This window comes from Molossus molossus, unplaced genomic scaffold, assembly GCF_014108415.1.
Source record: "Molossus molossus isolate mMolMol1 unplaced genomic scaffold, mMolMol1.p scaffold_m16_p_6, whole genome shotgun sequence".
Taxonomy (NCBI): domain Eukaryota; kingdom Metazoa; phylum Chordata; class Mammalia; order Chiroptera; family Molossidae; genus Molossus; species Molossus molossus.
The window spans coordinates 76388106-76414994 of NW_023425399.1; the positions used below are offsets into that span (position 1 = coordinate 76388106).

Genomic DNA, 26889 nt, shown 5'->3' on the forward strand with positions numbered 1-26889 from the left:
AATTTAAACATTTAGAAAACCAGGTGGTAGTAAGAAGGTCTATTGCTCTTTCCTTGTGGTAGATAAGCTCATAAGTCTTAAAAAATTCTTCAACATCTGCTTCACAAGTTGACACAAGATAAATATCTTACTTCACAAGATGAATAATTTAGAATTTTAAAAAAGTTAAGTTTTATGACAGCTGTAATGTGAATTTATTGCTAACATACTTACTGTTCTAGAAGCTGTTCCAAGTACCTTTCAAGTATTAACTCATTTAATCCTCACTACAACCTTATAAGGTAGGTCCCCAGTTCACAGAAGAGGAAGCCGAAGCTCAGAGTTACACAAGCTCTGACTCGTGGTCCCAGGTGAGCAGGGGTAACTGCAGACTTAGCACAGGCGGCCTGGCGGCGGGGCGGCCTTAGCGCGGGGCGGTGACAACGCTCACACTGCTCCTGCTCTACCTGAGCTCAGGCTTAAAACTCTCGTGGCCCCTGTGGGGTAACTGCTGCCCTCCCTCAGGGTATCGTCCATCACCCTCCACAGTGGCCCCTGTGGAGGACCACAGGGGTGCTGCTTTGGGGCATTAGAAAGCAAAACCAAGCACGGACACTGGGGTCCTGTTTCTGTCTGTATAGTGGCCGCTGGAAGGGTTCTGTGGCCCTGCCAGGGGGTGCAGAGCGCCCGGACCTGCCTGCTGTGTGCAGACCTTGCCGGGGCTCACCTTCTCGTCCCTACTGATAATTCCCTCTTACCCCTTCTGCGGTTTGTTTTCCACTTTCGGTAATTCCATACTGCTGGTCTCTTTACGTCCCTTGGGATTTAGGACTCGCACTCCCTTTCCACCTGTATTTTTTCTTAAAGAAAATGGGTTGTGGATGCGTGCGTGGGAACTATTGATGAAACAGTAAAATGGAATCACTGTTTTCATTCCAGTCATACGTTTGGTTGCCACGCAGAATAAACTGTCAAGACATCTTTTGCCTGACTTAATGGTTATCCAAAGCCTGAAAGATCTGTGTATTCGTATTAAAATATTTCTCATTTCATAGCATGAAATGATATTTCTGAGTCATTTTGAGAAGTACAGTGTGCAATTCTGTAGAACACAGTCAAGCCTCGTCAGCTGGCTGTTGCCTTAGTTTTTCATTTCCGCTTCTTTCTGAGTGGACTGTCACGGCGAAACCCTTGACAACGTCATGCGTAATGAGCAGCATCAAAGGCCGTCTGAATAGCGCGCCAGGTTATAATTTTCCTTTTGCGATGCTCATCTGTTCCCTTTTAAAACTGATTTGTTAAGTCCTCCCCCTCCCCAGAGCAAATACATCATTTAATTATAAGGCCTCATGAGCTATCATACTGTTTTATTCCCACACGTTTTTTTCTTTTGCTCCTAAATGTTTCCACTGACAGTAGGATAATAATGTGTGTTGATAGCTGAGAGTGGGTATGTTTCTAAATATATAGGGATTCATCCTAAGCATTCATATCATGACTGGTAATGTCTCCTCGAGGCATTCTTTCAAAAGACCCTTTCCCACCCACGTAGGACTGTACCTCTCCCTAGCCATTATCTGTCCTCTCGTTAAAGAGATACTGCTTATTTTGAAGAACAATTAGGGTTTAGTAAAGCATGTTCCAGGCTGAAATTGCTTGCTCCGTGTATTATCCTGAAGAAGACAGACATGCACAATTAGATTGTAATTTGACTACCCAAAGATACTTATTTTGTCCCCCCAACTGGTCTGTAATCATGGCGTGGAGAAGACACCGGTCAGTTTCAGGAGAGCAGGGCCAGCTTCTATAGCGATGGTTGGCAGCTCTTGGCGTGGTGCGATTTCAGGATGTAGAGCAGTCTGTTAAAAAACCCACAGAATTCCTAAAGCTTAGAAAGGCTGATGTTCTTGGGAGGCTAATACACTGACTTAGAATTCACCTGAGACCCGGTTCCGGAGGAGAAAGAGCTGTGCACCCGTAACGGGAAACAGGATACATACCATGGGCCGGGCCAGTGCTTCTCACACTTGGGTGTACGTCTGGATCATCCGTTCAGATGTCGACTTGGACTCAGAGGGTGGCAGCGTACCTGTAGTTCTGCATTTCCGCGATGCTCCCAGCGATGCCACAGTTGCTGGCTGTGGGCCACACTGAGCAGCACCGGGCGAGGCAGACTCCCCGCTCACCAGCAGGCCTCGCTGAGAAGTGAAGGGCCAGGCGATGGCTGAGCCAGAAGCAGGACGGGCAGGGGAGCAGTGAGAACCCGGGTGCAAGAAGACGAGGTCCCCGAGGAGCAGGCACAGCCTCCCTGAGGCCTTGTGAGTGATAGTGGACTCTGCACCGAGGCACACAGACCTGGAGACGGGGCACAGTGTCCTCCTAGCCAGGTAACTCAACTCTTCATACCCCTGGCTGTCCTGAGCATGGTGCACATGGGGGCCTGACAATCAGGCAGTGACTTCTGGCCCTGGCAGAACCAGGGAGCAAAGGCTCCTTGAGGAAAGGACCAGAGTCCCCCACTGCAGCCCCATGTGGCCCTGTGGCTGTCCGTGACAGCCGATCGCTGACGGCCTCGGAAGCCAGGCTTTGGAACTGGACACGTGGGCTCGCGTTCTTGCTCTGTCACCTACTTGCTGTGTGACTGTGGACATGTTCCGCTTCTTCTCCACATGTTGGTTTTGCATCTATGAAGTAGGGATAGTATATTACCAATATCCTGGGCTTACTGTAAAGGCTACAAAAACATGTAAGCATTAGTACTTAGCACTCACAAAGTCCTAAAAAAAAAAAAGCTAGATTTTTCTCTTCCTCTTCTTTCTTCTTACTATGATTTTATAGTAATCCTACTTGATTAATCCTTCTTGAGGTGCCACCTTTTTCTTCTCTTACTCTCCACTCTAACCACCTGCCCAGTTTTCCTACTTCTGACCCTGTATTTCCTCAAGCTCAGGGCATGAATCCAGGAAGACAGAGCCGCCGGTCCTGAGACTAAGCCGCAGCCCAGGTCACAGAGTAACCCTGGGTTGCTAGCTCTGTGAGCAGCGCTGGACTGGTCTTGAGCTGTCTGGGTGCCCCACCACCGCCAGGCCCCCGCATCACACCGTGGCAGCGGGGGCCTCTTCACCCTGCTTTTCTGCATCAGACCCCTCCCTGTCTTCTGGGATTTCACATTCTTCTTTGAGAGTCAACTGCGTGAATAAAGCATTAATGTTCACCCTGATGAGTGTAACCACCATGGAAGGAGGCATTGCCTCTACTTGGGATGCTCTGGGAACATTTCACAAGGAAGCAACCTTTCCACTAGTCTCCCAAAGAAAAAAACGTTTTGGGGCCAATACTAGGCCCTGGTCGTAGTGTGACCAACTGTCTCTGTTTGCCAGAGATGGAGGGGTTTTCTGGGATGCAGGATTTTCCATAAGATAACCAGGAGAGTCCCAGGCAAATAGGAAGGGTTGGTTACCCCTATTAATCTATCATAGCAATTTTTAACTGGTGTGCTGCAAGAATTTTCAAAACATGCAGTGCCTGACTATTTAGTCAGGGACACTGACCTCTTTTCCCTTAGACTGTCAAGTGAAAAAATGACAACAGCCAACACTACACCCATCTGGTGTGAATGAATCAAAATTATACCTATTATCTTGTCAGATGGGCAAAGAATATATTTTTTGGTGTGTCACAGAATTTTAGTAGTTAGTTTATGTGTGCCGTGAGATGCAAAAGGTTGAAAATTGCTGGTCTATCATGATCATCCGTCTGGATCTTAGACTCCTGTTTTCTTTTGCTGGTTATCCAAAAGCCTGGAGTCTGTGGCTGGGATCCTGGTATCAAATTCTAGGACACACAGCAACTTCCTGCCTGGAGCTGGGCTGGCCGTCAGTCTCCGCCTCTGTCCCCCTCCTCAGCGTTGGGATCTGTCTTGATAACCTGCTTCCCTGGATGAGACTGTCTGTAGGTTCTCAGTTAGTGCTTGGATTCCTGAGCTCAGAAGGTGGACCCATGCGTGGGGCTTGATGCCATCTTGGAATTCTTAATAATTTCATGCTTGAATTCGTGTTTTGTAAGTGAAGTCCAATGGGACAATGGACCATGGGCTGGCTCATTCTCTTTCCCAGGTTCTCAGCCATCTGCTTCCCCCAAGCCCTGGCACCTCGATCCCTTCAGTTCTCCTCCACCTTGTTGCCCTTTGCCCTTGGCTGGGGTCTGGGAGCAGATCCAGCAGGGGTTGGCTGCATGCACACCATGTGGAGGAGGGGCAAGGCCGTGTCACCCTGTCCCAAGTTAGCAGAGTGACAGGTGACTTGACAGGAATGAGCCTGCATCCAAGCACCAAGCACATCCCAGCGCAGAGGTTTAAGTCCCTGAGGAGTCACCTGTCTGTGGGTTGGGGCAGTGGGCCCATGGGAAGGGGAGATTGACTTCCTTGCTCCTGGCCAGGGCGCTGTGTGTCACCCCGCAGCTTTTGGGTGGGGAATCCTGGCAGGTACACAACCAATAGCAGGGTGGGGCCCCCTGGTGCCTGTGAGGGTCTTTATTCACCCAGCAAGAATCCCCTTGCCCAAGGGAGTGATTATAACAAATAAAAATAGCATGATAAGTCAAGAGAGAAACTGGAAGAAAAAGAAAAGTATACTTTCCCCCCTGCCTGTATATAAGGGCCCCTGTGTCTTCATTTTGCTCTAAGCTCTGCACATTTTAGTGGGCCTGGTTTCCAGACCTCACTGCAGACATGCTGACTTAGAATTTCCTGAAGTGTACCCCGAAAATCTGCATGTTAGCATGCTCCCCAGGTGCTTCTATTGCACACTGTCATTTTGTCCTCAGAACTGGGTGAGTCTTCTCTCAGCCACATTCATCCCCTATGGCCAGTGTGGGTAGCATGGATTGGGGGGGGGGGGCAACACCTCTGAAATCTCAGCTTCTACCACCATCGATTTCTGACCTAGCTGGCCAGTGGGGCCAAACTGATATGAAATGGGGTCCTCTAAGCACCTGCATGTCTGCTTTCCTAGCTCACTAGGGTTTCCTGTCTCTTTGAGGGGAGACTGGCCATGGACCTGCTTCAGTGAGCAGTGCACTGTGTCCCCTTCCTGCCTCAGTGATGTCCCATAGTCGGGCTCCGCTGATTCGTGTCCCTTTGTGAGGAGGACATGGAGCTGAGCCCACTCGCCACAGCCTTGCAGCAGGGTGAGATACAAACACACCCACTGTTTTCAAGCACTGTGATGTTGGCGTTGATTGTCACGGCAATGCCACCAGCACATCATGATAGACAGGCTGTTTTAATACGGGAGACTCTCTAACCACCCTCAAGTCCTTAGTCGAAGGGCAAAAGACGGGTGCATGGAACCCCCCTCACTGGTTCTCTGAAATGGAGGAGAATAAAACAAGGATTTCCCTAAAGAGAAACTTAGATTCTGACCCAAGTATGGCGATGAGATAGAATCCCATGTGGCCATCCACAGGCCTTTGTGCCCCTCTCTGTACCAGAAGCTTCACCCAGGTTTCACAGCTCAGAAACTGGAGCCAGAAATTCTGACCCCAGGTCCCACCCTCTCAACCATTATGATACATTTCCCATAAAATATGAAGTGTTGTTCTATGTGAATAAGTATGTGTGTGCACGAGTATAGATCTGTGTGTACATGAATCTGTATATATATAATTTACATGCATGCACTTAACGTCTAGTTTGATGTCTTCTGTATTCATGCCCTGTACGTTATGAATGTTCGTCCACATTGCTGTATGTGTATCTGTTTCCTTGCTTCTGATAACTATGGGGCTGGTATGGAGATGATCTTCCACATTGTTTTATTTTTTTATCCTCACCCGAGGACATTTTTTTTCCATTTTTTGTTCAGATAGAGTGGGAGGGAAAGAGAGGAAGAGAGAGAGAGAGAAACATTGACGTGAAAGGAACACATTGAGTGGCTGCCACCCGCACGACCAGCCAGGGCCGGGGACAAACTGCAACTGAGCTACATGCCCTTAGCAGGAACCGAACCCGGGTCTCTCTGGAGCACAGGCCGACGTTCTAACCACTGAGCAAACCGGCCAGGGCCCACATTGTTTTATTTAATAAAGTATTGCCTTGTGGGAAGTCATATTTAGGTATAAATGAGGTGTGCACCAAAAGTTACATCAGATATTTAGAACTCATGTTGCATTATTTTCCCCAGAAAAATGTTATAAATAAGAAGCTATGTGTTACAAGTTCATTTAGTCTCTTGTGTAGCTGTAATAGTTGTCATGTTTCACATTTGCAAGATGTAACGTTATAAACATTATTTAATCCTCCCCCTCTCTGTAGCTTCTGGGGTGCAGGGAAAAAAGGAACCCCAGATCAGAGAAAGGCTTAGGAAGACTAGGGAGTAAGAAATCTGGGGGTGAGAGATGGGTCTATGGAAAGTGAGGGGGGTCAGGCCATTGTGTGGATTGAGGATGATGGAAATTGGGAGCTCCACCCACCCTCAGACGCCAGACCCTTCATTTTGGAATGCCTCGCTGTCCACCCTCTCTACCATCATAAGACCCAGATCCCGGTCCCCGAAAGGTGGTAGATTGCCCCTGGGAGATGGGCCTGCTGGCACAGAAGGTGTCCCCTTCACCAGGCAGAGTGGGAGTGTGCTTCGCCCCCAATTTCCCAGTTTAACCTGCGCAGCCTTGGGGGATCTGTCTGGCTGTCCTGTCCACTTCCCTGGCTTGTGTTCCAGCACACAACTGCTCGGGTGGGCATGCATCGCTGCCCTGGTAGCAGAGCCTTGCCCGGAGGAAGTTTTCAGAAACGAGCGTGGAGAAGTTCAGTTCTCTCACTCAAGGTCCCCTGACTCCAGGCAGAGGCTGAGCTGGGCACAGAACCCAGTCCTCCTGTTGTCCATCGGGCGTGGAGCCTGTCCACACTTCCCTCTGCTCCGGCCGCCTTCCCTCACGTGTGCTCTGACCCTGCACACCGGCCTCCCCTACTCTGCAGTGTCACTTTTTCACACATGTGTCCGTGATGAAGGATGCCTGCTTCGGGTCCTCGTGGGAGCCAGAGCATTTAAGTAGGATCAACGGGGACACAAGAGGTCGTCTCCTGTCCAGAGGCGAGAGTTCAGCTGGGGGTTCACCACGGCATCACCATGATGGTAACTGTGAGCTGTTCTGTTTCATGCCAAGTAATCTCACCCTTAGGGTTTTGGCCAACTACCAGCATTGCCCTCATCCAGGCAGAGTGTGGGCCCTACCCTGGCCTCCAGCTACATGTAGACAAGGTATTCCTGTTGCAGTTCATGTGTGGGCAGGAGAATCAAGTACATGTCCTGTATTCCCAAGGCCAGGTGTACTCGAGCCATGAATATTTAATTCCTTCTGTGATGAGCATCTTAAAGGAAAAGCACAGTACTGCAGGAAGCACGAGATACAGACAGCTGAGCAGAGTGAAGGCGGCACTGAGACCTACAGGTTAAATAGGGGTTAGCAGCTGGGGTCAGGCTTCCGCGGGGTCATGTCAAGTTGAGGGGGATGCGAAGTGGAGATGAAGGAAACAGTTAGAACGTAGGTTGGAAGATGGTAGGGAGAGTCTGGGCTACCGATGTACATCAGGGTTAGGGGTGGAGAAGGAAGCACGGTGTAGAGAGAGGCGAGACAAGGCTGAGAGCTGGACGCTGGGTGACCGGGGGCAGGTGCAGGAGTGGGTGAGAGGGGAGGAAGGACAAGCAGCAACCGCCCTTCGGAGACGTGCGGCTGTGATGGGGAGAAGGAGCTGGGGTGGAACCAGACGAGGGCTTGTCTTTAGGATGGAATGATGTTTAAAAGCTGATGGGAAGGATTCCACAGAAGTCAGGAGGGGAATGGGGTCCCGAGCACAGGTGGAGGGATTGGCTCTTGACAGGAAGAGGCTCCTGGCTCCATTGGACCAGAGGGAAGGGGGAGAGGATGTGCTTGTGGATACGGGAAGGGAAGGCAAAGATGTTCCTTTTTGGTAGTTCTGATTTGACCAGGGGAAGAGCAAATGTCACCACTGAATGTGGAAGGAGCGGAGGGGGAGTTGTGGGCTGGGGTTTGAGGGGCCTCAGCAAATGGGCAGAAGCAAAGGAGGCTGCACGGGGAGAACCACAGGCTCCTCTGTGAGGACACGGCCACAGCTGAACGCTGGTGCTGCAGCCCCGAGCCTGACTCTGGACTCGGGACACCTCTGCTGGGATCAGCCACTGTCCCCAGGAGCCAGCTGCTGCTGCCATCTTTGTTGCTGCTGGAAAGCCTTCTCCAGTGTCCCTACCTTTTTGTATCATTTGTCTAGATGCAAAATCTTGACAGGAGACATCCAGTTCCCGGAGCCGGTCATGCACCCATGCTGCCTTAGCTGCTGCGGGAGCTGGAAAAGATGGCATTTTCAGCTTTTAAAGGTGGAGCTGCCTTCTGTTCCCAGCAAGGTTCGAAAGGTGGGAGGGCATTCGGACCCTTGGAAGTCCAACAGACACCTCCCCCTCTCCAGCCACACTGCATGCTAGTGCAAGTCCCCGTGTCAGTCAGATCCAAGCACCCGGAGAGCAGCTTCCTCATCAGAAACTGGCTGTGATCTTTCTCAGGTGCAGGTTGATGCTTCTGAAATAAATGGTCTGTCTGATTTATTGGGCTTGTTACTATGACGACCAATAAAATACCCCAGGGGTGGTACCACCCCCTTTGAGAACTACCATGCCAAGGGATTTAGTGTTCAGAAAGCAAAAGACAGCTTTTGATCAAGGGGTGAGTTCTAAGAAGAATATTTAATCTGTGACTGCACTGATTTGAAATGACACTTCATTCCAAAATAAGTATGCTGACTAATAAAAATGAACACGCTGAGTCAATTTAAGTGACCGTTGTTATGCCCTACAGACATGCACAGCTGTTGTCAAAAGTTCTCTGAAGTGCCCTGTCATTAGTAAGGCTATTGGAAACACAGCCAAAAGGATAATTTTAGCCTTAGGTAAAACTCTGATGTAGTCACGGCTGCTGAAGTTAAGAAAGATGAAATGGAGGGAGAAAGGAATGGATATGACAAGCAAAAGTAGGACAGGATCTGCCTGGCCGGTGTGGCTCAGTGGATTGAGCGTCATTCTATGGACTGAGAGGTCCTGGTTCGATGTCTGGTGAGGGCACATGCCCGGGTTGTGGGCTTGATCCCCAGTTGGTGGTCGGGGGTGGGTACGAGGGGACGTGGATGTGCAGGAGGCAGCCGATCGATGTTTCTTTCTCACATCAGTGTTTCTATCCATCTCTCTCTTCCTCTCTCTCTAAAAAAATCAATAAAAGCATATTTTAAAAAAAGTAGGACAGGACCATTATGAGTGCAGGTCAGAAATGATAACACTCTTTGGGTAGAAAAATATCAGCCAAAAGGAGAAGACAGAAACATTACTGAGGGTTTGGAATTATTTACGAAAAATGACGATAACATCAGTTGGAAGCTGATTTAGGACAAATCATCATCAAGAAATATTTTGTTGAAGCCCACCATGCTATAAGTCACCTATAGAAATCCATATATTTTTAGGAGCCTAAAAAAATATAGTGGGGAGGATTCAGATAGCTTGGTTGCTGGTTATTAAACTTGACTTAGTTAAATCTCGTTGCCTTGGAAGAAGATGACTATATAATTTTTTTTGTCCTGTATGGTTTTTCAGACAAATTTGTAAGCTACTTATTAGTTCAGTGAGTGAACCAGGTGTCAGACCTAATTTTCTTTAAGAAATTTTTTTTTCTTTATTGATTTTAGAGAGAGAAGAGGGAGAAGGAGAGAGAGATGGAAACATCGATGAGAGAGAACATCGATTGGCTGCCTCCTGCATGCCCCCCACTGGGGATCGGGCCCACAACCTGGGCATGTGTCCTGACCAGGAACTGAACCGGTGACCACTTGGTGCATGGGTCGACACCCCGGCTGGGCCTAATTTTCTTATAAATTAGCAAAAAAGCATGAATCTGCAAAACTGGTTTTATAAGGAGAATCAGGCCCTAGACAAAGAGACTCCCCGACAGTGAGAGGAACTGCAGAAGAGGATAAAATGTGAGACTACGTGTAAAACAGCTCAGAGCGTTGGATTCCAGTGGGCTCCAGCTCGTCTAAAATCACCTCCGAACCTATCTGTACATTGTTAGTCGTGGATACAATGCTCTTGATTAACATATTTTAGTCTCAAGTTCTGCACTTTTGAGTCTACATATGGGATAATGATTCACATCCACAAGGACTAAACATTAAGCTCTATGTCCTCAATCAGTGTTTTTCTCCAGAGTTATGAATTTATCAGTAATAAAATATAGGTGCGTGCGTTTTACCTTTCCCTCTTTTTTTTTCTTCTTTTTTTGGTTAATCCTCACCCAAGGATATTTTCCCATTGATTTTTAGATGGAGTGGAAGGGGGGCAGGGAGAGAGAGACAGAAACATGGATGTGAGAGAGACATTGATTCTTTGCCTCCGCCGGACCCCAACCATGGCTGGGGATCGAACCTGCAACCCAGGTACGTGCCCTTGAGTGGGAATGAACCTTTGACCCTCTGTCCTCAGGCGGAAGCTCCAGCCGCTGAGCCAAACTTGCCAGGGCAGGCTCTTTTTCAGGCCGGCTGAGTTGTTTTCATCACTGACCTTGATTGTTCGATGAGGATTGAACTTCATTTTGTGAATTTTTTTTTTTTTTTATTTTTTATCCTCACCCGAGGATATTTTTCCATTTTTTTGTACAGATAGAGAGGGAGGGAGAGAGAGGAAGGGAGAGAGAGAAACATCGACGTGAAGGGACACATCGAGTGGCTGCCACCCGCACGACCAACCAGGGCCGGGGACAAACTGCAACCGAAGTACGTGCCCTTAGCGGGAACCGAACCCGGGTCTCTCCGGACCACAGGCCGACACTCTAACCGCTGAGCCAAACTGGCCAGGGCTCTCTTAACCATTTGTATGTCCTGTTTGGAGAGGTATCTATTTAGGTCCTCTGCCCATTTTTTAATTGGGTTCTTTGTCTTCCTTTTGTGGAGTTGTATGAGCACTCTATATCTTTTGGAACTTAACCCCTTATCTGATATATCACTGGCAATTATGCTCTCCCATAAAGTGGGTAGCCTTTCCGTTTTGATGATTATATCTTTTGCTGTGCAGAAGCTTTTGAGTTCGATGTAGTCCCATGTATTCATTTTCTTCTTTGTTTCTATTGCCTTAGGTGATGTATCAGTGAAAATTCTGCTGCGTATGATGTCTAAAATTTTGTTGCCTACATTTTCTTCTAGGATTTTTATGGATTCATGAGTCACATTTAAGTCTTTTATCCATTTTGAGTTTATTTTTGTGTATGGTGTAAGTTGATGGTCTAGTTTCATTTTTTTGGATATAGCTGTCCAATTTTCCCAACACCATTTATTAAAGAGGCTGTCTTTACTCCACTGTATGCTCTTGCCCCCTTTGTCAAATATTAATTGAGCATATTGCCTTGCGTCCATTTCTGGGTTTTCTATTGTGTTCCATTGATCTATCTGCCTGTTCTTGTGCCAGTACCAGGCTGTTTTGATTACAGTGGCTTTGTAGTATAACCTGAAATCTGGTAATGTGATCCCTCCAACTTTGTTTTTCTTTTCAAGATTGCTGTGGCTATTCAAGGTCTTTATGGTTCCATATGAACTTTTGAAGTATTTGTTCTAGTTCTGTGAAGTATGTCATTGGTATTTTGATGGGGATTGGATTGAATCTATAGATTGCTGTGGGTAGTATGGACATTTTAATGATGTTAATTCTTCCAATCCATGAACAAGGTATGTGCTTCCACTTTTTTATATCTTCCACTATTTCTTTTTTCGATGACAGTAGTTTTCTGTGAATAGGTCCTTTATTTATTTGGTTAAGTTTATTTCTAGGTATCTTAATTTTTTTGCTGTGTTGGTAAATAGGATTATTTTTTTAGTTTCTCTTTCTGTGAGTTCATCATTGGTGTATAAGAATGCCATCAATTTCTTGACATTAATTTTATATCCTGCTACTTTGCCAAATTCATTTATTAATTCTAGTAAATTTTTGATGGAGTCTTTGGGGTTTTCTACGTATAGTATCATGTCATCTGCGAATAATGACAGTTTCACTTCCTCCTTTCCAATTTGGATCCCTTTTATTTTTTCTTTTTGTCTGATTGCTGTGGCTAAGACTTCCAGGACTATGTTTAAAAAGAGTGGTGAAAGTGGGCATCTTTGCCTTGTTTCTGTTCTAAAGGGAAATGCTTTTAGTTTCTGCCCACTGAGTATGATGTTGGCTGTAGGTCTTTCATATATGGCCTTTATTATGTTAAGATATGATCCTTCTATTCCCAGACTGCAGAACATTTTTATCAGAAATGGATGCTGGATTTTGTCGAATGCTTTTTCAGCATCTATTGATATGATCATATGATTTTTATCTTTCATTTTGTTTATGTGGTATATCACATTTGTTGATTTGCAAATATTGTACCAGTTTTGCATCCCTGGGATGAATCCCACTTGGTCATGATGAATAATTTTTTTGATGTGTTGCTGGATCCGATTTGCTAGTATTTTGTTCAGGATTTTGGCATCTATGTTCATCAGGGATATTGGCCTGTAGTTTTCTTTCTTTGTAGTGTCTGTTTCTGGTTTTGGAATTAGAATTATGCTGGTCTCATAAAACGAGTTTGGAAGTCTTTCTTCTTCTTGAATTTTTTGAAATAGTTTGAGGAGAATGGGTATTAGTTCTTTAAATATTTGGTAAAATTCCCCCATGAAGCCCTCTGGACCTGGGATTTTGTTTGCTGGGAGAGTCTTGATTACATCTTCAATTTCTTTTGTTGTTATTGGTCTGTTCAAGTTTTCTACCTCTTCCTGGTTCAGTTTTGGGAGACGATGTGTTTCTAGAAATTTGTCCATTTCACTTAGATTGTCAAATTTGTTGTTATATATTTGTTCATGATCCTTTGTATTTCTGTGATGTCAGTTGATACTTCTCCTCTTTCATTTCTTATTTTGTGTATTTGGGTTCTCTCTCTTTGTTTCTTGGTGAGTCTAGCTAAGGGTCCATCAATCTTGTTTATCTTTTCAAAGAACCAGCTCTTTGTTTCATTGATTCTTTGAATTTTTTTTTTTGTCTCCATGTCATTTATTTCTGCTCTGATCTTTACTATTTCCTTCCTTCTACTTGCTTTGGAGTTATCTTTTTGTTTGCTTTCTAGTTCTTTAAGTTGTGAGGTTATATAGTCTATTAGAAATTTTTCTTGCTTCTTGAGGTAGGCCTGTAGTGCTCTGAACTTCCCTCTCAGAACTGCTTTCACTGCATTTCATAGATTTTGTGTTGTTGTCTGTTCATTTTCATTGGTTTCCAGGAAGTTTTTAATTTCTTCCTTGATCTCCATGATAACCTATTCATTGTTCAATAACATGCTATTTTGCCTCCATGTTTTCAAATGTCTTTGCATGTTCTTGTTGCAATTGATTTCTAGTTTTATGCCATTGTGATCTGAGAAGATGCTTTATATGATTTCAATCTTCTTGAACTTGTAGAGACTTAGTTGTGCCCTAACATGTGGTCTGTCTTTGAGAATGTGCCATGTGCACTTGAGAAGAATATGAATTCTGTAGTTTTGGAGAATAATTCTCTGTAGATATCTATTAAATCCATTTGATCTAGCGCTTCATTTAGAGTCTGTGTTTCCTTGTTAATTTTTTGTCTAGAAGATCTAATCAGTGCTGTCAGCAAGGTATTGAAGTCCCCTGGTATGACTGTATTGCTGTTGTTTTCTTCTTTAAAGTCATCCAAATGATTTTTAATATATGTCAGTGCTCCTATATTGGGTGCATATATGTTTACCAAGGTTATATCTTCCTATTGCAGATCCTTTCAATATTATGTAGTGGCCTTCTTTGTCTCTAGTTATGGCCTTCATTTTGAAATGTACTTTATCAGATATGAGTATTGCTATCCCAGATTTTTTTTGCTTTTCGTTTGCTTGAAAGATTTTTTTCCATTTCTTCACTTTCAACCTATGTGAGTCTTTTGTTGTGAGGTGGGTCTCTTGTAAACAACATATATATGAGTCATGCTTTCTTATCTAGTCAGCTACTCTGTGTCTTTTTATCGGAGCATTCAAACCATTCACATTTAAGGTGATAATTGATATGTACTTATTTATTGCCATTTTTTTTTTAGAGTGGTTATATTTTTCTTCCTATTTCTTCTACTAATTACAGCAGTCCTTTTAGCATATCTTGCAGTGCTGGTTTGGTGTTAATATATTCCCTTATTTTTTTTTTTTTTTTTATTGTCTGGAAAGCTCTTTATTTGACCTTCTATTTTGAATGATAGCCTTGCTGGATATAGTAGTCTTGTATTCAGATCCTTATTTTTCATGACCTTGATTACTTCATGCCACTTCCTTCTGGTCTGTAGTGTTTCTGCTGAGAAGTCAGCTGAGAGCCTTGTGGGGTTTCCTTTGTAGGTAACCTGTTGCTTATATCTTGCTACCTTTAGGATTCTCTCTTTGTCATTAATTTTTGGCATTTTAATCACTATGTGTCTTGGTATGGGTCTGTTTGTGTTCTTCTTAGTTGGGGCTCTCTGTGCTTCTTGAACTTGAATGCCTTCTTCCTTCACCAAGTTAGGAAAGTTTTCTGTCACTATTTCTTCAAATATATTCTGTAACCCATGCCCATTTTCTTTCTCTTCGGGGACTCCTATGATGCGAATGTTATTATGTTTTCAGTTGTCCCACGGTTCTCTTAAGCTGTCTTCCTTTTTTTAAATTGTTTTTTCCTTTTGGTTTTCTGATTGGTTGATTTTTTTCTACCCTGTCTTCTAATTCACTGATCCGGTCCTCAGCTTCCTCTACTCTGCTGGTTAGTTCTTCCAATGTGTTCTTAATTTCTGCTATGTCATTCTTCATTTCCACTTTGTTGGTTTTCAATGTTTCTATATCCTTACTCATGGTGCTGATGTCCTTACTCATGCTGTTGAGCTTCCTCAAGATCATGGCTTTGAACTCTACCTCTGATAATTTGCTTAGCTGCATTTCATTGATCTCGTCTTCGATAGAGTTCTCTTGTTCTTTCATTTGGTATTTGTTTCTTTGTTTCACCATTTTGGCTATCTCAGTGGGTTTTGGAGCCTGGCAAATTTTTCCTGTGGGTGTTGGTGTTCTGCTGCTTGTGGCTCCCTCTACTGGGTTTGGATGAGCCTGAGTGGGCCCACATTAAACACCACTGTCAGGTCTTACTTTCCTGGGTAGATTTGCAAGCCCAGGAAAGTTTCAGTTATCCTCTAGCTTTTTCCTGGTGGCTAGTAGTCTCAGTTACTCAGTGCCTTGGAATGTAGCCCTGGTGTTCTGCAGAAGAGGATTTGCAGAGGGTGGGATAGATGCTGGTTGTTAATGAGCCTCAATTTGCATTTCTGTGCCTCACCTGGGAAAGACTGAATCTCTGAGGGGGTGGGGCTGCTGCTTTTCCCCACAACTCTGGGAAGGAGCACACTGGCCACTGTCCTTTGTGGCTACAACTCAGCAAAAACGCTGAGTGCTCTCCAAGTCCCGGGTGTCCCCACAGAGTTCCAGCCCAGTCTGTCCTCCCTCTGCCATAGCCCCCAGGTGAGTGGCTGTGGCTATTTTAGTGCTCTGTTCTGGCTCTCTGTGCTGTGGAGTGGGCTTGGTGTTTACTCCCCAAGGGTGTTGCTCACAGCTAAGACTGCTGCTGTCCATGGGCTCCCAGCCCACCACCCTCTCGTGCCTCTGCAGATGCTACCAGTGTCCCTGGTTATATGGTCTTGTCCTGCTGCTTTACTGTTGCCTTTTTTTTCCCGAGGATTTGTCTTTATTTTAGTTGTAATTCCCATTTGGTCCTGGGAAATCTTCTGTGTAGCTTCCATTCACTCCGCCTCCATTTTCACATCCTCTACACCTATCTTGTGCACAGCTGGGTCGCACAGTCCCTTTGGGGATCTGGTTCTATGCCTATCTTATGAGCTGCTTCAGCACTTCAGCATCTTGTGAGCAGGCAGCTGGATTGCACCAGTCCCTCTTGGGCTCCCTTCCCACTGCACTTGTGAGCTGCTGGACCGCACATGCCTCTGTGGAGCCCCAGGTCCTGCTGCTCGTAAATGCTATTTATAATCCTTGATTGGATCCTGGATTGGAAATATACAATGGGTGTTATTAGAAAAATCAGGGAAATTAGAATATGGACAGTATGTTAGATAAGATTTTTGCATAAATGGTAAAATTTATTAGGCATCAAAATGTTAAGCTATGAAAGAAAAATGTCTATGTTCTTGGAAAATGCATGCTGAAATAATGATGTGTGAAACTTACTTTCAAAGATTTCTTTAAAAGTGTGTGTGTATGTGTGTGTGTGTGTGTGTGTGTAGATGGTATTTCTCTGGAAATGCACAACTTTGCCTTTGCTTTTCTGTGCTAGTGACTCCCTTGTCTGGTGCTTTTCAGCTTCATAAAGGGCATTTTTCACACCAGTGAATCTCAAGTGTGGGTCATGTGTGCTTCAAAGTATTTTGAGTGATCAAAGAGCAAACATAAGTAACTGACAATAGGAGGTTAGCAGAAGAAGCCATTTCAAAGGCACATAATTTTAAATGATCAAGCAGAAGACAATAAACCCACAAGTGTTGGTTTAACAGGCGCGAGCCAGCTGTGAACCACTTTGGGCACCACTCACGCTGCCTCACAGCAACATTTTGAACCAGCAACCCTCAGAGATCAACTACAGAGCTGGAGTGCTTGGCAGGCTCGGCTGCAGTGATGATCCAGAAACCAGTCTGTCAGTGCAAATGGACTCAGGACAAATGAAATGCAGCCGACAGGTTCCTCAGACAAAGATGGGAGGGAAACATGTTAGAGTGAAATGCCCTGTCTGATAGGTGCTGGAGGACGAATTGGTAGAATCAGTGGGCTTAGTAATTTAGGCCTGGGTGGCAGGCTCACCCAGCAAGAGGAGCAGCACACCATGGCGTCTCCGTCTGCTGCTGCTTCAAAGGGATCACACGTTATCTCAGAACATGATGAAGCGAAACAGAGAGGGGTCCTCTGAACCACGGGGGTTTTTCATTCAGTAGCAGAAAGTGCAGCTTTGGGAAACCACTGCATTCAAATAACCTTTGTGCTGTGTGATACCTAACACGGCTTCCCGGTAATGGCCACTTCACAGATTGGAAAATAATGATGTTTGGAGCTTTCTGACAGTTTATTTCCCCAAGATGAAAGAGGTCAAATATTAAGTACCTGTTAGTCTGTGGCCTAGCTAACCGGCAGCGAGGGGAATACACATAGGTTCAAGATTTTCACATCTGCAAGCTCTGGCCACATTACTTACCCTCTGGAAGTCACACTTTCCTCATCGTTATTGTGAGGCCCAAATGCAAAAATGTTTGAGAGGTGCTTATCATAGTACCTAGAACATAGTAGCAATTAAATCATAAATCATTAAATAAATAGGGGATTTTTTTTTTTTTCAAGAGGGAAAGGTGCTTGACAATGGTTGTTGCTTGACATTAGATTTCTCTGAATGTACAGACTTTAAGATGCTGTGTAGGCTGGTTGAAATTCAAAGATATAATAATTAAGGTGTGACAAAGCTTTTGTGTAGATTTGAAAAGTGATCCTTTTAAGCTTGAGAAACTGGACCCAGGTAGAGATGTCCAGTGGGAAGTTAGGAATGGGATCTGTGTCTTGGGAGAGGTGTGGCTATTCGTGTTGCCTTGGGGATCAGCATCACATAGAGATGGTCAAGGGTGTGGATAGACTAGGTGACTTTAATAACTGTATCTCCTTTGCTTTATCAGCTTTTCCATGTGGCCTATATTTTAATCAAATTTGCAAATTCTCCTCGTCCTGATCTTTGGGTCTTGGAAAGATCTGTAGACTTTGGAAGCACCTACTCACCTTGGCAATATTTTGCTCGTAAGTAGTAATCTCAACTACTGTGCTACAGGGGGCTTTAATTATTTGCAACAGATTAAGGCTTTAGATTGAATTAGAAAATTTGTTTCTCCATGTGGCTAGTTAGGGATTGATCAATTTTAACGTTCTAGGTTACCCTCAGCAGAGCCCTGTTTCTCAAGCAAGTGTGCATTAATTACAAGTACACACTTGCAGAACTGAGGTTGAAATGCCTTTTATGTTAACAGTTTTTGCCACTATTCAGGGAGAAGCCATCATTTTCCTTTTATGCATAATTAGAAACCAAGTTTCATCTTTATGGATCCTGTATTTCACCTAACTTACCTTGACTCTGTCCTCTTCACTAATGAAGAATGTCAGTGTGATGAACCCTAGGATAAATTGAGGTAGACAGGGATTTTGCTTGCAAAGGCATTGGGTTTTCTGTGACTGCTCCTTAAACTTGCTTAATGAGGAGTGAGGGTTTCGAACCACATCTCCAAACACTGCTTTTGAAAGTCAAGTGGCCTGGCTTGATCTTTCCTTTCATGATCTGAAAACTTCATTCTAAGCTTTTGTCTAAAAATCCTCAATGCTTCTCTGTTCTTTCTCTATTCATGTATTTTCTTAGGGAAACATAAGATTTATTAAGAGATATCCAGCAAGGTGATTATATTTTACTTGATAATATTAAAATGTTTTGTTTCTAGATTCTAAAGTAGACTGTTTGCAACAATTTGGGCAGGTGGCAAATGTGGCTGTCACCAGAGATGATGATGTTCTTTGTACTACTGAATATTCCCGGATTGTACCTTTGGAAAATGGCGAGGTAAGTAGATTTGGGAGGCTGTGAGAGAGACGACTCAGAAATGAACACGAGGATATAAACATCTTCATAATTGTGAAATTTGCACTTTCAAGTAGATTTGACATAGATCACGATGGAAACCGGTACTTGGGACTAAATGGTAAAAGAATCACATTAAAGACTCCCAGAATGAATTGGATTGGAAATTCTGTTTTATTTTGTTTTTTTAAATTATTGAGGTATGATTGACATTGGAAATTATATTAGAGATCTCTAATTCTCCCCTGGAAGTCAGGATTCTGGATTCAAGGCCCAAGGTCTTGAACTCTCTTTTCTGGCGGAATATTTAGAAGGTGGGTTGCTGGTGATTGACATGAAGCCCCTCCCACTGATTCCCAGACACATTATCCCAGTAGTAAGAATAAGGAGATGAAGGGTAGGAGGCAGCACGAATCCCTGATTCCTTTGGGCAGGGTGGGCATCATCTGTTGGGAAGAGAAGAATTGTTGTCCTGAGGGGTTGCGTTTCGCCCTTGTGCAGTCAGCCAGGCTATTGTTACAAGAAATGGGAAAACAGCCCTGGCCGGTTTGGCTCAGCGGTTAGAGCGTCGGCCTGCGGTCCTGAGAGACCCGGGTTTGGTTCCCGCTAAGGGCATGTACCTCGGTCGCAGTTTGTCCCCGGCCCTGGTCAGTTGTGCGGGTGGCAGCCACTCGATGTGTCCCTTTCACATCGATGTTTCTCTCTCTCTCTGTTCCTCTCTCTACCGCCGACTCTACCTGAACAAAAAATGGAAAAATGTCCTCGGGTGAGGATAAAAAAAAAAAAAAAGAAAGAAATGGGAAAACAGAGATGGGGGAAATCAGAGAAGAATTCCATGGAAATTGTGATGCCATAATGAGCATGAATGAGTTTCAAGTAAACTTCTTTAAAGGGTGTCAGTCTCCCCCTCTTTAGGTAGAAAGATATTTTTGAGCAGGTCTATCCAGTATCTTATAATGAGTGGTGAGTGGTTCATGTCTCAAATGGTTGGGACTTGAACTCTTTCTCCTCAAGCTTTAAAATAAAACCTTGGCTTTGTATAGATATTTTAGCTCCTTCACTGTCAACTTTAAATCCAGAGACTTCCTTTTTTAACCTCATTTAGATTTTTAGATTACTTTACCTTTGTTTCTTTGATGCAGCTTGACAAAAAGTGGTTTCCTTATGTTTATATATTTTAACATTATGCTTTCAACATGTCATAGTGTTACGGCCCCACTGCTACAGTGATAGAATGAAGGGTTTCAAAATGAAATGATAGCATCTTATGAGAGCCTAGGTTTTAAGGACAGATTGCCAGAATTTGAAGTGACTGTGGAACTAGCAATGATGCTTTAGACATAAACAAGATCCAAGACCACCTCACCTACAAACATCTAATAGTTCAAAGAAACCTAGTACTTTGGAGCATGTGAGTTATTAATTTTTATGACAAGACTTTTTTCCCCCTATGTGTATGTGTGGTTATTTTAGGTTGTGGTGTCTTTGATAAATGGTCGTCCAGGTGCAAAAAATTTTACTTTCTCCAACACCCTGAGGGAGTTCACTAAGGCAACAAATATCCGCTTGCGTTTTCTCCGAACCAACACCCTTCTTGGACACCTCATCTCCAAAGCACAACGAGATCCAACCGTCACTCGGCGGGTGAGTCATATTTTAAAGTGCCTAGACAGCAGGTTTTAAAACATTTTTTTTCTGCTTATCACATTAATTGCCTTGAACTCTTTCAAGTAATCTTTATAGCTATAATAGTGTAGGCGTAGGAGTTGTTCTTGTCTGAATTACTAGATGTAACTTAGAAGTTTGGTTGTTGAGGAAAAATTATTACCTTCAAAGATGAAAGGCAAAGGATGACAGCCAGCCTGGTATTAGTCTGATATTAAAACAAACGATCCCCAGGTCTCAGAGGCTTAACAAAATAAAGGTTCACTTTTTGCTCATGTGACAGTCTACTGTGTGTAGCAGGAGGGATCGGCTCCACAGAGTCATTCAGGGAACCAGTCACTTTTTATTTAAAGGAGCAGCCATCCTGTAGGACCTCAGAGTCCTTCTATGGATCCCCTGCATCTGGTCAGCAGATGAGGGAAGAGAGAGGGTAGAGAAGACCCAAATGCTCCCAACCACATAGGTCACTTCCATTGGCAGGAACTGGTTGTATAGCCGCACCTACATGCAGGAGGCTGGGTAATATAAAATAGCCAAAGTAGAGGAGACATAGATATTGGTGAGCACTAGTACTTCTGTTGTGTTGGATGTATAGCCTGAACACCTCTCATTCTTCTCCCACTCCCTAATTTCCTGCCAGTGCCTCCCACTGGCCAAACCCAACAGAAAGCCAGAGAGCAAGAGACGCTTGTTGCAACCCATGAAGTTCAGCCCCAGGGCAAAGGGCAAGGTGGAAAAAGGTGGAAAGTGGACCTCAAAGTATGAATGGAAGATGTCCAACACCTTTTAGAGTTTGGCTTCTTATGTAGGTAATATCAGAGAGCTGGAAAAGGAAGAGAGGAAAGTAGGTTTCACTACAGCTTTTAGCATTTTCCAGAAAGGCCCGCTATGTTGGGTGTAGGTGGCTTATCTTGAGCATTTACTGTACTGGTAGCACTCTGAGCTGCTGTCTGTGGGAACTGTCCTGGATCCCAGGATGGAATTTACAAGGGAGACGGGGCTTTCTGTTCAACTGTGGGCAGACTGCGCTTCCATTCCTCCAGGTGTTTCGAAGCCCTGCTGCAAATGTACTCAACACCTTTAAAAAAAAATGGTCTATTCAGGGGTTGCAAAATTTGTACTCGTATGTTTGCGTATTGTTTTTCACTTAGGTAAACTCAGCCTCTACTGTTAAATTATTTTTTTAATTGATTGTTAGAGAGAGAGGAAAGGGAGAGAAAGATAGAAACATCAATAAGAAAGAACATTGATTGGCCGCCTCCTGCATACCCCCTACTGGGGATCTGGCCCACAACCTGGGCATATGCCCTGACCGGGAAGCAAACTGGCGATCTCTTGATGCATGGGTGAGTCACACTAGCCGGGCTCTTTAAGTAATTTTTAATGGGGTGCACAACATGTGATCTCAAGTCCCCAAACCTAGGTTGCTTCTCTGAATGGAGGAACAGAATGTCAGCTGTCACAGTATGCGTGCTGCTGGAGTGCGGGCTGATCGCGTGCTGCTCTCTCCTGCTGCTGCCCTTAACACATATGTAGAGAGAAAGAAACTCCTACGGTGATCAGCACAGAAGCCTCTGAGTGTTAACATATCACAGAAAGCCCTTGAATATCGAATTCATCCATATTAACAAGAGAGGTTGTTAATGCCTTCAGACTAAGCAAGATGTTGCCAGGAAGCTTAGACACTTAAGCAGTTTTTAAAGAGGAACTCAGAAGAGAACCCCAGCATCCAGTGAACAGGGCGCTTTAAGATGATTAATCTCAGCACGGCAACAAAAAGCTACAAAACCCTCTTGTCCTTGTGAATTCAAAGACTTCCTCACTGGCAGGTGTTCTCACTGGCAGAAAGATCATTCCAACTCCCGAATTCCTCTCCCAGTCTTGTGCCTCTCCCGCTAAGTCTGAGCAGGCAGGGAGCTGGCAGACAGTGCCACCTGTTGTCGCTAGCGGGGAGGCCTTCAGCGCACCCGAGACCTGCCTTGTCAGCGAGATGGCCTGCCGGTGTGTGTGGCCGGGCTGATCCTCGGCTTGGTCTGCAGCTTGCGGGGTCTGGCCTTTGGAGCCTGAAGCTCTGCAGTTGGCCTTCCTAACCTTGAGCTGGCAAGGCTGCAGCAAGTGTGATGGCCCCGCCGGCTTTGCAAGCATCCCCTCCCTTCGCGGAACCTACACGGACATAGTAGGTGCAAACTTTCTGATACAAAATTTATTTTTGGTAAATAAATATGTTGTCTGTGAAGCCCAGATTTGCATTTAAAAAATAAACTAGGAAGTGCTTCATTTCTTTTCAAAAGGCTAGAGGGTATGATTCTTTCCCAGGGCAGTTTCCTTCCAGTGTTTTAAAGCGTTTAGTTTTTAAAAAGGTACACATTCAGCATTATGTCATTAAATTTGATCGAGGATTGAATTAATTATTGATTCCCTTGGGGTTGAGGTAGGCTCAAGAGAACAGGATGCAAGGGAAGCAGGGCCAGTAGAGACCGCGTAAAGATTAGTGAAGGAAGGTTTTTGCTGTTCTTCAGTAAAATGGACACATTCTGTTTTCTGTTGCATAGTATTATTACAGCATAAAGGATATCAGCATTGGTGGGCGGTGTGCTTGCAACGGCCATGCTGAAGTGTGCAATGCAAACAATCCTGAAAAACTGTAAGTACTCTGTGCAGATTTGTTAGCCCTGCTATGAATAGGCCTAATTGTTTCAGTGGATGTTTGCATCCCTTTAAACATCTCCAGTTCCCACCACCACCACCACCCCGCCCGCCCCCCAGCCAGACAGTGCCTCAAGCAGGCACAGATAATTGATTAGACTTGCCAAGAGAAATAAAACTGGTTTGTCATCCTTGGTTTAATGGGATCAGGGGTATACATATTCAAATCCTCCCACCCCTTTTTTTATTTTGGCAAAATTCACATAGAGTTTAGAATCTTAACCATTTTTAAGTGTTCAGTTGTGTTAAGTACATTCACAGTATTGTGCAACCAATTTCCAGAACTCTTCATCATGCAAAAATGAAGTTCTCCCCCTATTGAACAACTCCCCATTCCCTCCTCTCTCAGCCCCTGACAGCCACCATTCTACTTTCTGACGCTATGGTTTTGACTACCCTAGGTACTTCATATAAGTGGAAGCACATAGTATTTGCACGGTGGAATCATGCAGTATTTGTCTTTTTGTGACTGGCTTATTTCACTGAGCATAATGTTCTCAAGGCTCGCCCGTGTTGTGGCATGTGTCAGGATTTCCTTCATTTTTGAAGCTGAATATTATTTCATTGTGTATATATATCACATTTTGTTTATCCATTCATCTGTTGATGAACACTTAGGTTAAAGCTACCTTTGGCCATGAACAAATTTGTGTTTTTAATTTGGTATATTTCACATAGAATGAGATGCATGGGTCTTAAATATTAAGTGTTCAGCAATCGCATATATTCATGTTACTGCCACAAGAGGGATACTTCTAAGGGCCGGAAGTTGCTGGATGCTAGACTTGTAATACTTTTCTCTCAGTGTTTGATTTAATGGCTACAATTCCCCATGAGTAGCACTGATGAGAGATACATTTCACTTTAGTCGGATTCGGGTCTGTGCATTGTTAGGCCACGCTGCAGGTTCGGGTGGAGGTGCCAGCTCCTGGCCTATGTGCTTTGTGGAGCCCTTATCCCTGACCAGCAACAGTCCCCAGGTTTGTTCGTCCTCCTTCAGGGGTCAAGTGATGCTATCTGAGGTAGCTGCGTGAATCCACCAACTGACTAGCCTTTCATTGGCAAGGACTTATTATTATTTTAATCCTCACTCAAGGGTATTTTTCTATTCATCTTCAGATAGAGTGGGAGGGAGGGAGAGATAGAGAGAGGGAGAGAGAGAAACATCGACATGAGAAGGACACATTGACTGGTTGCCTCCCACATGACCCCGACCAGGGCCGGGGACGAACCACAACTGAGGTACGTGCCCTTGACCAGAATCGAACCTGCAACTCTTTGGTCCACAGGCCGACGCTCTAACTGCTGAGCCAAACTGGCCAGGACAAAGACTTAATTATTAATGATTAAACCATCACTCCCATGTAGCCTCCTGGAGGTTACTGGAAGTCAGGTCAGGGACGTCCTGAGTTATAGAGAGGGAGAAGAACAGGTTGGTCTATTGCTTCTGACCCTGAGACAAAATGGATCCATGTGGGAGAGTAAAGTCAACAAAGAAGATCTGAGTCTTTCCTCTTGGAAGAGCTGCCAAGTTTGATTCTGCACACCTGGAGGAGTTGTATACTGGGAGGTTGTGAGTGGAGAGCCCATCTCCCCATGCCTTGGTGAAAGGTTCAGTTTGCCACTGGTCTACCTCAATGCCACTGCCTTGCCTCCTCCTACCTGTTGGTTTGTTTGACCAACAGGCTGGCTTGCACAAATGCTGATAAAATTCACATCCATGAACAAAACCTTATATTTAGGGGATGCAGTGACACTGGAGGAAGCCAAGACTGGAAAATCAGAAAAGTTAGTTGCTGCTCTGGTTGGTTTGGCTCAGCAGTTGGAGCATCAGCCCGTGGACCAAAGGGTCACAGGTTCAATTCCTGGTCAAGAGTTGCGGGTTTGATCTCTGGCCCCAGTGGGGGTTGTGTGAGAGGCAACCAATCAATATGTCTCTCTCACATTGATGTTTCTCTCTCTCTTCCTTCCACTTTATCTGAAAAGCAGTGGAAAAGTGTCCTTGGGTGAGGACTGAAAAAAAGTCAATTGCTAATCAAGCAGAACTGGCAGAAGAGGGCTTTAATTAAGCATAGATGCCATGCTGACCTTGATGCATGGAAACATGGATTGATCACATATTTCATTCTGAGCTTCCTAGCAGTCCACTCAAAAAGAGAAACCTGCTCAGTATCATATTTCACTATGATAATCTAAAAAGTAATCAACTGCTTAGGAGAAGCATGACTGTTTACATTAGAACCAGATAAGAAATTTCCCTGGGGGTAAGCTGGAGTGGTCATCACAAAGCGGATTCTCTAGTCAATAATGTCGTTAATGAAGTCCTTACAGTAGATGCAAGGATCAATTTTCTATATTAACCATCAGTCAGAAAAAGCAATTATTTGGGGGTACTAAAATGATTCAAACAAATACCCAGCTTTCTGTTTTTCTTTTTGACTATGCTCAATTTTAATCTCCCTAAGAGAGCAGTTGGACTGTATGTTCTTCAAGCTGTATTCCTTAAATAATTCTTTCAGTCCAGCTTATGCAAGTATGTCATTGGCAATGAACTGAACTCATCTCTCTCACAAAATCCCATTTGGACTCCAGGGTTCTTTGCTGCCAGTTAAATGGATGTCCACTTGCTTTACAGCAGCTGGGAGAGGACCTGAACCTATGCCATCCCACCTCCCACACTACAGTTGAAGGAATCCCCACAGGCACAGCCAAGAGCCTTCTTTTAATTACTTCCTGTTTTTGTTATTTATTAAATTCGCTTATGTCTTTAGATATTTACATATATGCGAACACCATTTAATAGGATTACACTTAAAGCATTTGTGCTTTACCAAAAAGAGCGAGATATTCTATGTAATTTTCTTTTTTTCTTTTTCTGTTGTGAATCCTCCTTCAAGCTCAGATGAATGTGAGAGAGCTCAGAGCTTAGAGTTCTAATCCAATGCCATGGCTACAACAATTTCATTAAAATTTGGAAAAGTTTTAAGGCAGATATATAATCTTTTGAATGTATATTTTTAAAAGATTTCTTTTTAGCCCTATGCCTTGCTGAGCAATCTCAGCTTCGGGCCCTGGGCTGACACTGTTTGTTGGAGCTGGCGTGGCCACTTGGGACGGGGTCCTATGAGATCTTACCTGTCTCTTGGATCCGTGAACCTCTGTGCACGGCCCCAGGCTGAGAGCAAGGAATCTGAGTAGACCTTCGACTCCAGATCTCTATGAAGCTGTGGACTCACGTCTCAGAAAACTCAGCACGTGTTGATATTGTGCTGATTTATCGTCATATAATGTGATTTGGAGTCAAACAGGTTTGAAATCTGACTCTCATTTATCACCAAGTGTTTTAATATCTCTGAATTTTAGTGTCAACATCTGTAAAATGGAGATAATAAGCGGGCTGGGGGAGACTTGAAAAATATATGCCAAATGCTTTGTTCTCATAATTACTCAATGCATGGTGACCGTGATGACTCTCAGTTTTTCACACAGGAACAACTGATCTTAATGAAAACTTTTCGGTAACTCAGATGTGCTTCACCACATGCCCAGGTTTCGTTGTGAATGCCAACGCCACACCTGTGGGGAGACCTGTGATCGCTGTTGTGCTGGGTACAATCAGAGGCGCTGGCAGCCTGCCACATGGGAGCAGAGCCATGAGTGTGAAGGTGAGCAGTGGGGGAGGGGCACCGGGAAACGAGGCCCCGCCCAACACCCCCGCCCTCAATTCTACCTGACAACTGATGCTGTGTATTTCCCTGCTTGTGAAGAGGGTGGGATCATGTCACTCTTAGGCA

General features: G+C 44.5%; 1 protein-coding gene across 3 annotated transcripts in view; it reads left to right on the plus strand.

Moving 5' to 3' along the window:
• Positions 1 to 26889, plus strand: part of LAMA3 (laminin subunit alpha 3) — a 249933-nt gene that overhangs the window by 41256 nt on the left and 181788 nt on the right. For all 3 annotated transcript variants that reach the window (XM_036245198.1, XM_036245200.1, XM_036245199.1), the window contains exons 3-7: positions 17781 to 17898; positions 18588 to 18706; positions 20198 to 20368; positions 22942 to 23033; positions 26645 to 26760. In XM_036245198.1, the coding sequence (XP_036101091.1) occupies positions 17781 to 17898; positions 18588 to 18706; positions 20198 to 20368; positions 22942 to 23033; positions 26645 to 26760 (616 nt within the window). The remainder of the gene's footprint in view (positions 1 to 17780; positions 17899 to 18587; positions 18707 to 20197; positions 20369 to 22941; positions 23034 to 26644; positions 26761 to 26889) is intronic.